This window comes from Pleurodeles waltl, chromosome 11, assembly GCF_031143425.1.
Source record: "Pleurodeles waltl isolate 20211129_DDA chromosome 11, aPleWal1.hap1.20221129, whole genome shotgun sequence".
Classification (NCBI taxonomy): Eukaryota; Metazoa; Chordata; class Amphibia; order Caudata; family Salamandridae; genus Pleurodeles; species Pleurodeles waltl.
The window spans coordinates 992,469,191-992,486,944 of record NC_090450.1 but is presented as its reverse complement, the minus strand read 5'-3'; the positions used below and the strand labels follow the sequence as shown (position 1 = coordinate 992,486,944).

At 47.9% G+C, this 17,754-nt stretch overlaps 1 protein-coding gene across 1 annotated transcript in view; it reads left to right on the top strand.

The window, feature by feature from the left end:
• MMP17 (matrix metallopeptidase 17) overlaps nt 1-12,759 on the top strand; it is a 195,889-nt gene extending 183,130 nt beyond the window's left edge. Inside the window, exons 6-10 of the mRNA XM_069215344.1 lie at nt 1,633-1,732; nt 5,810-5,892; nt 6,722-6,874; nt 8,910-9,167; nt 11,965-12,759. Of these exons, the coding sequence (XP_069071445.1) occupies nt 1,633-1,732; nt 5,810-5,892; nt 6,722-6,874; nt 8,910-9,167; nt 11,965-12,296 (926 nt within the window). The 3' untranslated portion in view covers nt 12,297-12,759. The remainder of the gene's footprint in view (nt 1-1,632; nt 1,733-5,809; nt 5,893-6,721; nt 6,875-8,909; nt 9,168-11,964) is intronic.
• The last annotated feature ends 4,995 nt before the right edge of the window (nt 12,760-17,754 follow it).

Sequence of the window (17,754 nt, the reverse complement as noted above, 5' to 3'; positions counted from 1 at the left end):
TTCATCAAACATAAATATTCAGACCTAAAAATCATATATAAACATTATTGCCCATTTAGAGTGAATGATAGAAAATCAGCACCCAATGGGACAGTGTTTTTGTGAATGATGTTTAAAGGACATTTATGAATTTTATGACAATTATATTTCTGTGCACGATTTTATAAAGTAAAATCAATTCATAAGACATAACAGCAGCTCTAGGCTGCTGCCTTAGAGGAGCCAGGGCAAGACCTATCCTTTGTTAGGTCTGGCTACAGAGAGTTTTAAGATTGGAGGCCTCAATATAGGTTCTTTAAAAAAGTTATAAGAAGTAAAGAGCAAACTTTGTAACAGCCCCATTTAGCATTACTTTGATGGTCTCTCCATTACTGCCATGGTATTTTGGGCATGGCTACATTGTTTAATTTATGTACTTATTGGCTCTTAGTAATAGTCATCAAAAAGTCCTTTTGTTAGACTAACATCATTGCTTGCTTTCTGGTGTGTTTACTTTATGTGACATTTTAATTGCTAGCTTATGTTTTTTGTTTAAGAAGTACAAGTTATTTTGATGCATTAGCCTTTTTAAAGGCAAATATATGTTCACCAGCCATCATTGTGCATTCATTTGTTTTACTATACTGTCTTATAATATATTGATGGAGTTTCAGCTGTTTTGTTCACAGTGAAGACTTGTGAACACATTCTTTCTTAAAGATGCCTTGAAAATATTAGCTCTTTGTTAAAAGTATCTACCAGGCAATATGTTGCTGTCTGTGCCTTTAAAGTTCATCACTCACAACTCAACCTCACCTTCTGGCTCCTTTTCATATCACTGGTTTTTGAGGGTTCGGCTCATCTCTTCTAATGCAGTCTGTTCAGTAAAGGACCTCTGCTCCCTTTCGTTGGTGCCACCAATGTTTCTATGTTGTGGGATTTTCATTGCAGGACATCAGAGAGCAACACCCACAAACCTGCCCAACAGTTACCAAACCCTTCCCTTAACAAAATGCCAGGCCTGTTCCTTCTGCCTACACTTCTCTCACGTCCCTGAGTCCAGTAGTTAAAGATGTGTCTCTTACAGGGGAGTCAGATCTGCTTTTCTTTTCTTAAGATATCTCAACATGCATTTTTGTATATTGTATTGAGACCACTGAGTCTCTTGATGTTTCACAAAGTTAAGAGTCATGCATGTAGTGGAATGTGAGTGTTCTTGAGTTGGTCTGCATTGATGATGCTATGGTCTTTGTATGTTGTCCAAATGGTCTACATTCGTTTGAGGAGAGGTAGTGGACTTTATCAAAATTGCTGACCTTGGAAGGACCTGGTAGGATTTGAAAAGGGTGTTATGGTACAATCCTAGCGCCAAGGGAGCCGTTCCTTTTCTGTTCAGGCCACGAGTTTATGGAACACCCTCCCCAAGGAAGCAAGACTTCCATCTGTCTGCTGGAGCTCAGACAGAAGCTTAAAACTATTTCACTATCTGTTGCACTTGGGCCAGCGCCAAGACTGTTCGAGTCGTGGCACTGTGCAGAATTAGCATGACACAAAAGATCTCTCACAAACTCATATTAATGTACTCGTGTTATTTTCTCACCACCCCAACCCAAAGCATGTCCTTCATTAATGCTGTGTCCTGTCTTGTCGCAGGGGTGCGGGAATCGGTGTCCCCCACCAACAGGCCGGATCCCACCAGCCCCGAGGACCACCCGCTGCTGCCCGAGCTGCCGCAGAATCGCTCCACCATTCAGTAAGTTCTACGTCATTCAGAACAAAAACACACTTTTTTGGTTTTTCCACCAACTTGGCACGGTGGACCTGCTGGATATGGTTGGCACTGGTCATCGCTGAACGCAGTGGCAACTGACTGTGGGCTTGAGGGGTCTCAGTGGAGGAGGATTGGTCCAGGCTTAAAGAGGGTCCTGGCACCAGGCCAGCACTTTCAGCAGACGCCAGCATTAGGTTTACTACCCCAGAGTCGGGGTAGCTGTAGAGAACTGACACAGGCAGGCCTTACAGTCCAAGTGTTTTATACTTCAGGCCTCTTCGGGGCATGGAATCACTAGAGAGAGATGAAAAGACACACATGGTGCCCTCACATCTGCTTATGGCTATTCACCTCAAGACATGGCTGTTCGAGCAGTAGCAGCCCTCCCCCCCTCCCATCAGCTCCTTGAGACCCTCATGGGTGAGTAGTGCGCTTTACAAATGCTCTGACTGATTGATTGATTGATTGATTGATTGATTGATTGATTATAAACTTCTTTGGTGAGGACCAGCAGCTTCTGAGCAGTACAGTGAGGTTAAACTGATGCTGAGCTGACACAGTGAGTCCCAGCACCTATAGGGCTGCCAGAGGAAGCCCATCTGCTGCTGCGACACCTGGTGAGATCTAGCTGCTGTCAATCTGCATGTAAGGCCCAGCAGCAGCTGAGGTAACAGGTGAGACACAGCAACTACTGACCTGCCAGATGAGATCAGCCTATTGCTGAGCTGACAGGTGAGACCCGGCTACTGCTGAGCTGCCAGGTGAGACCCAGCTACTGCAGAGCTGCCAGGTGAGGCCTAGCTGCTGCTGAGCTGCCAGGTGAGGCCCGACTGCTGCTGAGCTGACAGGTGAGACCCAGCTACTGCAGAGCTGCCAGGTCAGGCACAGCTATTGCTGAGCTGCTAGGTGAGGCCTGACTGCTGCTGAGCTGACAGGTGAGGCCCACCTACTGCTGAGCTGCTAGGTGAGGCTTGACTGCTGCTGAGCTGCCAGGTGAGGCCCGGCTACTGCTGAGCTCACAGGTGAGGCCCAGCTACTGCTGAGCTGCCAGGTGAGGCCCCACTACTGCTGAGCTTCCAGGTGAGGCCCAGCTACTGCAGAGCTGCCAGGTCAGGCACAGCTATTGCTGAGCTGCTAGGTGAGGCCTGACTGCTGCTGAGCTGACAGGTGAGGCCCACCTACTGCTGAGCTGCCAGGTGAGGCCCAAGTACTGCTGAGCTGCCAGGTGAGGCCCGGCTACTGCTGAGCTCACAGGTGAGGCCCAGCTACTGCTGAGCTGCCAGGTGAGGCCCCACTACTGCTGAGCTTCCAGGTGAGGCCCAGCTACTGCTGAACTGCCAGGTGAGACCCCACTACTGCTGAGCTGACAGGTGAGGCCTGACTACTTCTGAGCTGACAGGTGAAGCCCAATTGCTGCTAAAAGCCAGTCTGAGGACTAGCTGCTGCCAATCTGCATGTGAGGCCCAGCAGCAGGTAAGCTAACAGGTGAGGCCCGCATACTGCTGAGCTGCCGGGGGAGGCCCTCATACTGCTGAGCTTCCAGGTGAGGCACAGCTACTGCTCAGCTGACAGGTGAGGCCCGACTACTGCTGAGCTGCCAGACGAGGCCCACCTCTTGCTGTGGGGCCAGATGACACCCAGTTGCTGCTGAGCCGGCAGGTGAGGCCCAACTACTGCTGAGCTGAGACTTGAGGCCCGCCTACTGCTGAGCTGAGACTTGAGACCCGCCTACTGCTGAGCTGACAGGTGAAACCCAGCTGCTGCTGAGCTGGCAGGTGAGGCCCAACTACTGCACTGACAGAAAGAGTGAGTGAATGCACCTCTACTGCACAAACCACAATCTACATCACCCACAGGCAGGGGCTTAGCTTCAGGGGGGCTGTTTGGGTGTTACACCCCCCTAATAAATGTATTTTCTGATAAATATTTGGGCACTGGTGCTGTCAGTCGGGTATGGTGAGGTGTCAGTCGGATTTCACCAGGACCTTTTACACACACAGACAAACACGCAGACACTCTCTCTCTCAATTTTGAAAGTCCGCAAAAATATTGGTTATTTTACAAAATATTGCATTTTCTCTTTTAGTGCTCCTCACACCTCCCCATCCCGCTACCCCCAAACCCCCAATCTTACTGACCAAGCTACGCCCCAACATTTCATCCACAGGGGCTCTCAATGTTTGACACATAAGGCCCTTGAGAGATCAAGTGATTTGTCCAACATCTTGAGGGATAAAGTGATTTGTCCAAGATCACACAGTATCGTCGAGTGGAGAAGCCGGGATATGAATCTAGGTGTCCTACTTCTGAAGCCTGCAGCTTAACTGTAAAGCCCCCGACAAATACTCGAAAACCGAAAGACATCCAGAGCTGCCAAGTTTCCCAAGTCCATTCGGAATCTCCTTCCCCAGACCAGGTTTTTTTCTTTGAATTCTGGGATTTATAGTAACATTTTATAATGGCAGAAACAAGTCCCAGAATTCAAAGAAAAAACCTGGAATGGGGCATCACATCACGCATGGACCTGGGAAACTTGCCAGGGCTGGGGGGGCTCCCTGAAAATCTAGCTGACTGAAAGGACGTCTCAGCGAGAGACTGCCTGGCTTGAAAGTGACTGCTTGACTAATTAAAAATAAGAGCAAGTGAGCGGAAGGCAGAGCCATGCAGACATATTGTAGGGCAGTGTGGGCAGACCAGAGTCCTGGTTCAGTCTGCCCCAATAACCAGGTCAGCAGCTGCTCTGATTCTGTTTCCGCTTCCGGTGACTTGTGGCTGAGGGGCTTTGTGGTTCGTGAATGGGTAGAGGATGCCAAGGGGTGAGGGCACTGCATGGCTGACTGGCTGGGGCCTAGCTGCGTGTTGGCTGATATTTGTGGCGCTCTAGTTAGTGGTTCGGGACAGCTGTGTACTAGTTACATCTAGGTGGTCAGCTGGCATCAAGGGTTGCTTGTCAGGTCCCCCCAATGTTTCAGTGGCTTCCTTTCTTTGAGGTGTTTGGTTTCTAGCCAAGGGCTGGGGAGCTCTGTTGGATGGGGGTGCATTTAGTTTGTACGATGGTTTGGCTCACAGACGTTTTAAGAGATGGGGAAACTGGGCTCTGGCCCAGGCCCCCAGCCTTTGAGGGGGCCCCTGTAAGACCCAACTATGTTCTGCACAGTCTTGCCACCATGACCTTCAATAATTCTTAAACTGATTGTTTTGAAGACTGGTTTCCTTTAATTCATTTTTAACGTGGGTGATGTGTGAGAGTCTATTACAGACATTTTGCTGGGAAATGTTGTTTTTTTGTTTCATGCAACATCCATAAACACGTCTTTTTACTTCGCGTATGAGATGGGAGGGTATCAGAGATTATTTGCAGTAATATTAGTGAGCTGCTGATGTGTTACAATATTGAAAACAGACGTCACCATCCCTGAATATTAGTCATAAACACATTTAGAATCTGGACCAGTGTCCTGTACACTGTCAGTGACCTGGCCAAAGAGGGCGTGAAAGAGAAGGAACTGGATCATAAATTCAAAGATGTTCCGAACAGTGGCCCCCAAAAGACGCTTGGTCGAGGGCCCCTAAAAGCCTTACAATGTCCCTGGTTCGGCTGTTAAAGCCACAGCTATGGGTATATTTTTGCTGAGCTAGGTGGAGTGTAGCCATGATTTTGAAGTCCCTTAGGTGCTTAATAAAGAGACTTTACGCCTTTTGTGTGACTGGGTAAGGGCCTGTCCAAGACTTTGTAAACTAACAGGTGATTGGGTGATCTCTAGCCAGGGCCCCAGGTTCCGGTGTGTGATTGGATGGAGTCTGGTCTTGGAGTTGAGGTCTTTTGAATGATTGGATGAGGGCTAGCGGTTACTGAAGTGTTGTCTATCCGCTGTTTGAGCGTCCATGGGTCACTGAGTGCTCATCTGCAAGATGTTGGAGGTCTTGGCGGGGTGCTTGGGAGGTAAGTGGGCAGGATCTATTGGGCTTATGGGGAGGCCAGCATGTGCAATGGGGGGTCCGGTGATTAAGTCTGGGTGGTACAATGCCCCTCACATTCCTTCTCACGTCTGTCCTCAGGCCCCGGAAGGATGAACCCAACAGGTGCAACACTCACTTCGATGCAGTCGCCCAGATCAGAGGGGAAGCCTTCTTCTTCAAAGGTGAGGCCGACTCCTCCTTCACGGAGTACCGGTAAAGCTCCTGCCGGTCCAATGGCGTGGCACCATGAGATCGATCCAGTGGTAACAGGGTTATCAAACACATGGCACCGGGGTGATTGCCTCAAGTGGCGTAGTGTGACTGAGTGTGTCGAGGAGTCAGTGACTGAGTGTGCTGGTGCCCTTGTGCCATCACTGGTCAAGGCCAGGAGGGCTGGGACAGTCATGTGTTTGACTTTTCTACAAAATATTCTTGGGTGCTGCTGAGTGTTCTGTTGGTGGCATTGACCTTGTCAGGGGTAATAAGCGCTATATAAATAGTGCCCATTTACCGACAACATCTTGTGCGTTTCACCATAGCCTGACTGTGGAGTTGATGTTGGTTTTTGATGGTCCTGGAGGTGAGGGGCATAAGTGTGGTTGGGCTGCATTTTCTCAGGGGTCTCTTCCTAACTTTGGATAGAGCTGGTCTGTTTTTCTTTAGTATCTGTGGTGATGGTTATCGCGAGCTGCAGTGATGATAGCACATGTTCTCATGATGTTAAGCATATTCTGTGGTCATAGTTAGGTCATTCTAAGATGATGGTTAGCGCGCCCTGCAGTGGAGGCCAGGTCCGGTGTTAGCACCATGATGGTGCTAGCTTCTCATTAACCTTCCCTTGATTTACCCACACCGTGGGCCAGTTTTTTCCGGAGGTTGTTGCTTCTCACTGCCTGAATGGACAACTTCCATCTCAGAAGTGTCATCGCTATGGGCCAGGGCAGTACCAGTCGTTAGCAGCATCACTCTGATAGTGATTGACTAACGTGTGGTTTCTACCTCTTCCTTTAGGCAGGTACTTCTGGCGATTGACGCGTAACAAGCACCTCGTGTCACTACAGCCGGCACAGATCCACCGCTTCTGGAGGGGTCTGCCTCCCAACATGGACAGTGTGGACGCTGTGTACGAGAGGACCACCGACCACAAGATTGTCTTCTTCAAAGGTGAGGTTGCCTTCCTGCCCTTGGATTTTCAACCTGTGAGCATGGACTGGGAATAATGAGGCTCTCCGGCAAGACCACCCCTGAGTCCTGGCCAAGTCATGGTCCTCCACAGTTCACCAAGAAATAACCAGTGATATCTGTGGTTGGATCACGAACGTATAGGGTGGACCTTCTGAAAGGGGGTTTTTGTGGGTAGGCATGGCCATTCCCAGGACTATTGCATTTCTACAGTTGTATGCCAGAATACCATGGCAAAAATATCACCTCACCTAGTGTGAATTTTCTATAATGAACCCTCTTGGGTGTATATGTTTAAAGTATATTCAGGACACTATGGGCCTGATTTATACTTTTTTTACACCGCATTTGCCTATTTTTTTTACGCAAAAGCAGCGCAAACTTACAAAATATAATTGGATTTTGTAAGTTTGTGTTGCTTTTGTGTAAAAAATTACACAAATGTGGCGCTAAAAAGTATAAATCAGGCCCTATATCTCAGTTAGATGATATTTTGTTCATGATTTTCTGGCACCAAACCAAGAGAGCCACAGCCACCCCTGCCTCATCTATATATCTGATAAGAGACAGCGCCTCCAAGTGTCCTCTTGACCCCAGTCTCTCTGCTCTGACCCTGTAACTCTGACTTGCAAACCATACTTTCCTCAGTTGATTTTCCACATTCTCAATGTTGTAATAGTTAATGCACCAATCACATTATTGTTGTAATTTTTGCTTTTACCAGCCAGCGCACAATTGTTACATGTAATGTGTACAGTGCTTTGTGTTGGGAAACTCAACCAACTTTGAGTTCTGTAAATAGGGTCATAGGTGCTAAAGGTATTGCTCAGGGTCACAGTGCTCAGCGCCTGAGCATGGACTTGGACATGTCTTGATTGAACCCATCCCCAGTTTCACAGGCACCAGTCCATATCCATTGCCAGAGCCACCTCTAGGGACTTTTGGAGACATAGCTGTAGTGGACTGTTTACACGCCGCGGGTAGATTTATTAAGAATTCACTCAAAGGCAGTGCAGCGAGGCAAGTTGATGTGTTGGGTGACTGGGAGAGAGCTGAAAAGCACCAAATCTCCTAAAATATGACACTCTGCAGCTCTGTCCCTAAGCTGGTGCACTTGCGGCTACCTAACGCTGATGCAGACACCCTTGCACTACGGTGCAGGGGTGCCTGTGTAAAGAGCAGGATTGCTTTTGTGCAGGAAGGAATACCTTCCGTGTGTGCTGCACAATGGAAAGAGGAACTAACAAGAAGACTTTAAGATATGTCTCCTCATTATGGCTCTGTTGAGTAGGTACTCCACGTCTGACTCAAAACCAGGTTTGCAGATCTTTGTAAATCTGGGTTTACATCAAAATACATGGATGGATGCTTGGGAATGCCCCTTCCCCACCCATGTCATGCTGACCTAATGCAAAATAACACTAGGCAGTGTTATGTTCTGCTTTAAATTACTTTGTATTTACTAAACCACGCAAAGTAGCTTTGTGTGGCTTAGTAAATACCAAACATGTTCTTGCTTTGGGACTGTGCCACAAAAAACATTCAACTCTGATGCAAACTCATATTAAATCTTCCCACAAGTTTAATGACAACTCACATAGCTACATCAGTGGTCAATGATGCCTCCAACTGGGGCTGCCGTGGGTGACTGCCTTTGTTACCTATACATAGAGATGTATACACCCACTCTACAAATGGCCTTCTCAATAACCTATGTGACCAGTCTACAAATTTATGGAGTTTTTAATATCAACCTATACTTAAATTGACTCTACAATATAGACTACTAACATATTTCAAAGTAGGAGTTAAGATAATCTATAATCCTTACTATGCTTACGACTTGTTAATCGGTATTCTGGAGTCAATATGTGTGCAGGTCTAGATTACTGACTTCAGTGCTTTGACATACACCCGCAAGCTGCTGGTTCCAGCTTACCTTCCGTTTCCAAAGCCCTTCAACAGCTCATGGTTGGCCATCATGTATTGTTCTTTCTTTCTTGGCTCCCTCCACCAGGAGACCGATATTGGTTATTTAAGGACAACAATGTGGAAGAAGGCTTCCCTCGCCAGATCACAGACTTCGGCTTGCCTCTCGGTGGAATTGATGCAGCCTTCTCCTGGGCCCACAACGAGAAGACCTACTTCTTCAAGGACCATCTCTATTGGCGCTATGACGACCATGATCGGAGGATGGACCCGGGGTATCCTGCTGAGAATACGTTATGGAAGGGCATCCCGGGCACCTTGGATGATGCCATGAGGTGGGCAGACGGTGAGTAATGTTGCGCTGAGATCATTAGTATAGCTTAGAGGTGAACAATTCATTGGCCGAGCACTTTCGCAGTCATTATATTTGAAAGAAGATGCAAGACCTTATGAATTCAACATTCAAGTCACTTTCATATGTTGTGACCCAGAGGAAATGTACAAAATCTTTGGTGGCTCCTCCTTCAGTGTTGTTCCAGAGTGAAGATAGAAGTGCATGCCTAACCCCAGTTATGACGATTCGACACACTTGTATCATCCTTCACTAGCAGATTGAGTAGCAAATATTATTAAAGTTACAGCAAACTGAAGATAGTGAAACAACTCCACCATGCAACACACCAAAGAAAAGAGATAGTCCCATTATAACAATGTTTCAATGTACAGACGTCTGCTGCCCTGCAAAGGAAGTTTTCACCTTAGACTCCAGGCTTTCGTGCAAGATTACAGATGTTGTCAGTGAGAGGTGCCAACTGTTTTAGCTACAAAAGTTGCTGGTTACTTTTGCTTGTAGCTGCTAGTGCGTGTGTACTCGTAAACCTAACATGGACACGGGTTCTAGAGATGTGTCATTCAGACACCAACAAGTGCTTATTAAAACCTGTAATTAGTAGCTGCATGAGTGATGCAGGACATTTTTCTGTTGTGGGCATCTGTTGTCGCCGTACCATTTGATGGGATGGTGCATTCGATGAATACGCTCCTGGTAATCTCCTTAGTTGGCAGAGCTACACGCGACCAGTTGGAGGTGGGATAATCAGAGGCTTGCCCTAGCGACAGGAGAGGGCATTTCGATGGACTTCATAGCCAGTGGCCGAGCTGCGAGGTAGGATTTGCAAGGGAGATGTCAAACGACTATTTGGATCTGAGTGTTCCTAAAGTTGGTCAAGGAGATTGGGTTGGGGTGGTTGAGGAGCAGGAAGCTGACTTGGAAGCTTGTGCTCTGTACCCTCTGCAGGGCATGCCTTGGTAAGATCATGCCTGGCAATAGTCATCTCAGTATGGCACATGCTGCAGGAGCAGTCCAACAACCAGTCACGTGGGCAATCAGTTCAGCCTGAGCTGCTTTCAAGTATTTCCCTAGTGAACCTGATCTCCCATTCTACTCTGATGGATGGAGTGGTCCAGGGCCTGTTTGTGCCATGGCACTTTGGGATACAGGAGGAGGACAGTAGCTGAGCAGACAAAATGGCTCATCACATCAGGCACCCAAATCAGTGGGTGAGTCTGGACACCAGGCTGTTCCCTCTTTAAGTCCTTGGTAGGTGCTGCCTGCTAGTTCTGATGGTCTATCAGGTGACAGGTATAGATAGGATCTTGAACTTTCACCACCCAATTCTCTATAGGTTTCATGAGAAGGCAATGGGTGCATGTCATACACCCTGTAGAGACCAACTAGTTTAATGCTCCGAGGCCAAAGATGTGCTCCACCCTGAATATGCAACACAAACCAGAAATGTGGGTAGTTCAGGACAAAGCATGATCAATAATATAGTGACTCCAGGTGTCATTGTGTTCTAGCTACTCCATGCCCTGTATATAGAGATCCAGGCTGGTACGTGTGCGATTCCTGGATCAGCATCCATGGGGACTCATCAGAACCGCCTCAGTGCTCCAATTTAGGAAAAAGAAGAGGAACCAAACCTTTAAAGAACACTACAGGATGATACACTTCAACTCCCACAAACCAGCCACCTCTTCATTCACTTCCTAAGTGTCTCTTTGGGCCTGATTTAGATTTCAGGGGACGGGTTACTCCGATAGTAAGACCACAGGTTGGGTCTGAAAACCCTACATAGGAATCCTCTCTATAAATTCCCCCAAGTCTGATTTCAACCCACTCCACCTACATAAGGAGTTTGGGAGTTTGGCACACTAAGAAAAGTTTTTTTTCTCTTGGCATGTCACATTACATGACACTGTGGAGTGTATTTGCTTATCTGGGAAGTGGATGGGTGTTCATGTAATTCTTATACTGTCACAAAACCAGACAGAGGACACGTAGAAATAGATTAGTTATGCAAGGGTGCTGCCTTTGGGGCATGCTGACTGCACCCTCACACTCACCCTCAGGTTAGGAAACTCTCATTTGTTCAACTCCACAGAGTTACTCTCTATGTTATCGTCCTCTTACCCCTTAGGCATGGCAAGCGGTTATGAAGGATTACCCTACAAGAGACTTATAGGTTGTTGATCTTCTGGGTCTGGTTCAGGATCGGTTCCTGGCACAAACTGGGTACAAGCTGAGCCTTGCTGTGTTATACCTCATGTGGCGCCTCAACCACGCGCTGTGGCCGCTCACAGCGAGGGACATAGGAAGGGTGCAGACTATCAATACAGTTGAAGCGCAGCTGATGGCCACTTTTGGCCCAAAAATGGACACCACGTGTGGGTTTAGAAATGGCTAGTGCTGCTAGGGCTCTTCTTAATGCGATTCTTGCACAGCACAGATCTTGAGGGCAGTGGAAGGTAGCAATATCCCCTCTTTCTGAAAGAGAGTGAGTTGCCCTATAACCCCCAACAAGACATTGTGGTCCAATTGGTTCCTTCAAGGTACTGATATCAAAGGCTAAAAAGAACAATTAGGCAGTTTATTCAGCCAACATGTTCACCTGTTGTTACAAGAGCATGGTGCAAGGGTAAAGACAGAGCCTAGAAGCAAGACAGCACAAGAAGGTATAACAGGAATTTGGGGCCCAAAAGTCAGACATACCACATCTCCTAGGCACTACCGCTTTAAAGTGCAGGACAATTTGTTACAGTAGTTCATAGAAATGATGTCTTTACCCCTTTATGTCTTTTAGGGGCAACCTACTTCTTCAGAGGCAAGGAGTACTGGAAAGTAGTGGACAGCAGCATGGAAGTGGAACAGGGTTACCCAAAAACCATTGCCAGGGACTGGCTGATGTGCGGTGACATGTTGTCAGATGCCCCGGATTCTGAGAACAACAGAGTTGGGGCACGAAGCCGACAGGGCCCACACGAGCAGAGTCGGTCCGAAAATGCCTATGAGGTCTGCTCTTGCACTTCGTCCACAGCGTCGCTGCGACCGCAGGAGTGGTGGCTACCAGGGCCGCCAAGCTTCGCTCTGGTGGTGGGCCTGTGGATAGCAGTGCTACGGACCAGGTCCCTATGACATATGTTGGGCCCTAAGGCACTCACTGGGGCTTCGAACACTCTGGGGCCAAATCCAGCTACTCACACCACAAGATGACGCCATCGGCAGATCTTTCCCAAGGACTCCGAAGGGAAGCATTAGAGATTCTCCATGAGAATTAGACTGCACTACAGGGGTTTTCTTTCTTTGGGGGGAGAGAGTTGTTCTGTTTTATTTTACTTTTTTGTTATAGGTATAAATATGTGAGCTCTCTGTGATTCCTCACAAGCACTTTTAAAATAAAGGGCACATTATATGTAAGGCTGGATTGGTCTGTCTCAATTTATCACCAACATTTAAACATCGGAGATACAGCAATGTCTACTTTCCGGTACGGCAGTGTTTCCCAAACTGTGGGTCGCAACCCACTGGTGAGTCACAAGATGATTTTTGGTGGGTCGCGAAAAATCCAAGCAACAAATAAAGATGCCTTTCAATTCTGTATTTATCTTGTCACATTTGCTTTGCGTTAAAGAAAGAGGTCAAAGGTCAGACTATATTTTCTGACAAATTGGTGCTTATGTTTTTTAACGTGGGGATTACTGTTTGTTGGTGTTTCCAAACCCCCAATCCCTTTGCAGTCTGAGAAAGACAAGTAAAATGAACTATGTGGCAATCTTGCTGGGGTACAGGAGGTGTGAAAGTAAAGGCCTGTGGAATTTATTTTTTGTAACACACAACAAAAAGTAAATACCTGTAAATTAACTTTAAGCATTCAGCAGTTAGGAAAGCAAAAATTAACCACATTCTTTTTGTAATTCTGAAGTCTGATGGAAATATATATTTTAATAAGATCAAAATAAATCAAGAACTTTACTTGGTGATGCACAAATGACAAATATTCACTAAAACCAAATTTCCACACATTATCATTTATGTGTGATATAGTTTTATCAGTAACGCTGTGTGTCTGTACAAATTTAGTGGCCATTTCAATGGAAAATGTGCTCTCTGTAAACTACAATGCGTTACTGTGAATGTTTGTCGTTCTGAAAATTGAGTCACAGTTCTAAAAAGGTTGGGAAGCACTGCTCTACGGGATAGTACTTGAATACTCTGGACAAAATATTGCTGTACAAAAATATCCTGACCCAAGCATTGACTATCAAAATGGCTTGAAGGTAAGTCTACAGGTATGTATAGTTCACTCCATATATAAATGTACCTTGACTATATATCTTCAATACGGGGGGTGTGGGGTTAAGAATAGTAAATATGTACTTACCTATATGTTTACCTTCTTGGTATTTTGTATGTCAGTATTTTGGTCCCAATATTTTCATAAGCTGATATTTCTGCCCTCACTATTCTGACGCACAACTTCTACACGTCAGAGGTGGCGTTCTATGAAAAGTTGGGGAGAGCATAGTTTTAGCTTTTTTCAGGTAATCTTTCTGAAGAGCTTAAAGAAAGAGCTTTGAAAATAATAAGGGACAAATGTGAAGAGGTTTTGGCTCTATTTCCTGGCTAGGGAACAAGGTGTTGTGTGGTTGAGTTCTTATTAAAACCACTGTTGAAACAGCATCAGGTTGCACCAACGTGTGCACTTTCGAGTGCAGAGAAGAGTGTGTGGAGCTTAGGACAGAAACCCACAGAAGTGGAGTAAATTATATAATAGAAACTCAGTCATTCTTGTAACAGTCATTGATATCCCAGTTCACCTGGGTCTAGTTTCCGCAAATGATACTGGGTTGTTTGCAGTGCAATCACCTCAACAGCCAGAGGAGGCGCTATGCAGACATTAAAGTTTATTGTGAGATGGAGAAAGAGCACCAGCTGAGAAGGTAACAAGAGCATTGAGTCAATGGATTGTAAAGAAAAGGATTCTGGGACGGACTGCATTCAACTAAACCGGGATAGAATACACTGAGACTAGGACAGGGAATACACCCAAACTGGGACAGAGTACACTGGCACACTAGGACACTGGGACAGGGAATACACCCACACTGGGACAGAGTACACTGGCACACTAGGACACTGGGACAGGGAATACACCCACACTGGGACAGAGTACACTGGCACACTAGGACACTGGGACAGGGAATACACCCACACTGGGACAGAGTACACTGGCACACTAGGACACTGGGACAGAGGATACACCCACACTGGGACAGAGTACACTGGCACACTAGGACACTGGGACAGAGGATACACCCACACTGGGACAGAGTACAGTGGCACTCTAGGACACTGGGACAGGGAATACACCCACACTGGGATAGAATACACTGGCACACTAGGACACTGGGACAGGGAATACACCCACACTGGAACAGAGTACACTGGCACACTAGGACACTGGGACAGAGGATACACCCACACTGGGACAGAGTACAGTGGCACTCTAGGACACTGGGACAGGGAATACACCCACACTGGGATAGAATACACTGGCACACTAGGACACTGGGACAGGGAATACACCCACACTGGAACAGAGTACACTGGCACACTAGGACACTGGGACAGGGAATACACCCACACTGGGACAGAGTACACTGGCACACTAGGACACTGGGACAGAGGATACACCCACACTGGGACAGAATACAATGGCACTCTAGGACACTGGGACAAGGGAATACATCCACACTGGGAAAGAGTACACTGGCTCACGGGGACAAGGAATACACAAACAGTGGGACAGAGTACACTGGCTCACTGGGACAGGGAATACACCCATGCTGGGACAGAGTACACTGGCTCACTGGAACAGGGAATACAGCCACGCTGGGACAGAATACAATGGCACCCGAGGACACTGGGACAGGGAATACATCCACGCTGGAACAGAGTACACTGGCACACTGGAACACTGGGACAGAGGATACACCCACACTGGGACAGAGTACACTGGCTCACTGGGACAGGGAATACACCCACACTGGGACAGAGTACACTGGCACACTGGGACAGGAAATGCACCTACCCTGGCACAGAGTACACTGGCACAGTAGGACACTGGGACAGAGGATACACCCACACTTGGACAGAGTACACTGGCACACCAGGACACTGGGACAGAGGATACACCCACACTTGGACAGAGTACACTGGCACACCAGGACACTGGGACAGAGGATACACCCACACTTGGACAGAGTACACTGGCACACCAGGACACTAGGACAGGGAATACACCCACGCTGGGACGAAGTACACTGGCACACTAGGACACTGGGACAGGGAATACACCCACACTGGGACAGAGTACACTGGCACAGTAGGACACTGGGACAGGGAATACACCCACACTGGCACAGAGTACACTGGCACAGTAGGACACTGGGACAGGGAATACACCCACACTGGGACAGAGTACACTGGCACACCAGGACACTGGGACAGAGGATACACCCACACTGGGACAGAGTACAGTGGCACTCTAGGACACTGGGACAAGGGAATACATCCACACTGGGAAAGAGTACACTGGCTCACGGGGACAAGGAATACACCAACACTGGGACAGAGTACACTGGCTCACTGGGACAGGGAATACACCCATGCTGGGACAGAGTACACTGGCTCACTGGAACAGGGAATACAGCCACGCTGGGACAGAATACAATGGCACCCGAGGACACTGGGACAGGGAATACACCCACACTGGGACAGAGTACACTGGCACACTAGGACACTGGGACAGAGGATACACCCATACTGGGACAGAGTACACTGGCTCACTGGGACAGGGAATACACCCACACTGGGACAGAGTACACTGGCACACTGGGACAGGAAATTCACCTACGCTGGCACAGAGTACACTGGCACAGTAGGACACTGGGACAGAGGATACACCCACACTGGGATAGAGTACACTGGCACACTGGAACACTGGGACAGGGAACACACCCACGCTGGGACAAAGTACACTGGCTCACTGGGACAGAGAATACACCCACACTGGGATAGAGTACACTGGCACACTGGGACAGGAAATTCACCTACGCTGGCACAGAGTACACTGGCACAGTAGGACACTGGGACAGAGGATACACCCACACTGGGACAGAGTACACTGGCACACCAGGACACTGGGACAGGGAACACACCCACGCTGGGACAAAGTACACTGGCTCACTGGGACAGAGAATACACCCACACTGGGATAGAATACACTGGCTCACTGGAACACTGGGACAGAGGATACACCCACACTTGGACAGAGTATACTGGCACACCAGGACACTGGGACAGGGAATACACCCACACTGGGACAGAGTACACTGGCACACTAGGACACTGGCACAGAGGATACACCCACACTGGGACAGAGTACACTGGCACTCTAGGACACTGGGACAAGGGAATACATCCACACTGGGAAAGAGTACACTGGCTCACGGGGACAAGTAATACACCCACACTGGGACAGAGTACACTGGCTCACAGGGACAGGGAATACACCCACGCTGGGACAGAGTACACTGGCACACTGGAACACTGGGACAGAGGATACACCCACACTGGGACAGAGTACACTGGCTCACTGGGACAGGGAATACACCCACACTGGGACAGAGTACACTGGCTCACTGGGACAGAATACACTGACACTGGGACAGGGAATATACCCACACTGGGATAGAATACACTGGCACACTAGGAAACTGGGACAGAGGATACACCCACACTGGGACAGAGTACACTGGCTCACTGGGACAGAATACACTGACACTGGGACATGGAATACACATACACTGGGATAGAATACACTGACTCTGGGGCAGAACACACTGACTCTGGGACAGAATACACTGTGTGAGAAAGTAGCCTCTTTCTAGCAGGTTACCCCCATTTTTGGCCTGTTTGTACATGTGTTTTGACTGTGTCACTGGGATCCTGCTAGTCAGGACCCCAGTGCTTAAGGTTTGTGGCCTATTTGTCAGTATGTTTCATTGTTTTCCTCTGTATGCTTTACTGTGTCACTGGGATCCTGCTAACCAAGACCCCAGTGCTTATGCTCCCTCTGGTTCCAAATTTGTCCTTACATACTGGTAACCCAGTATTTCACTCCAAATTGGCATACTAGCCCCCCCCCCAATGGTACGTCCCTAGTATTTGGTACCTAGGTACCCAGGGCATTGGGGTTCTAGGGGATCCCTATGGGCTGCAGCATTTCTTTTGCCACCCATAGGGAGCTCAGACAAAGGCTTCTACAGGACTGCCATTGCAGCCTGTGTGAAATAGTGCATGCACTCTTTCACAGCCATTTTCACTGCACCAGGTCACTTATAAGTCACCTATATGTCAGGCCTTCAGACCCTGAAGGCTGAGTGCAAAGTACCTGTGTGTGAGGGCACCTCTGCCCTAGAGGAGGTGCCCCCATGTCGTCCAGACCCATTTTCCCGGATTTCGTGAGTGCGGGGACGCCATTTTAAGTATGCCCTGGACATAGGCCAATACCTATGTCCAGCTTCACATT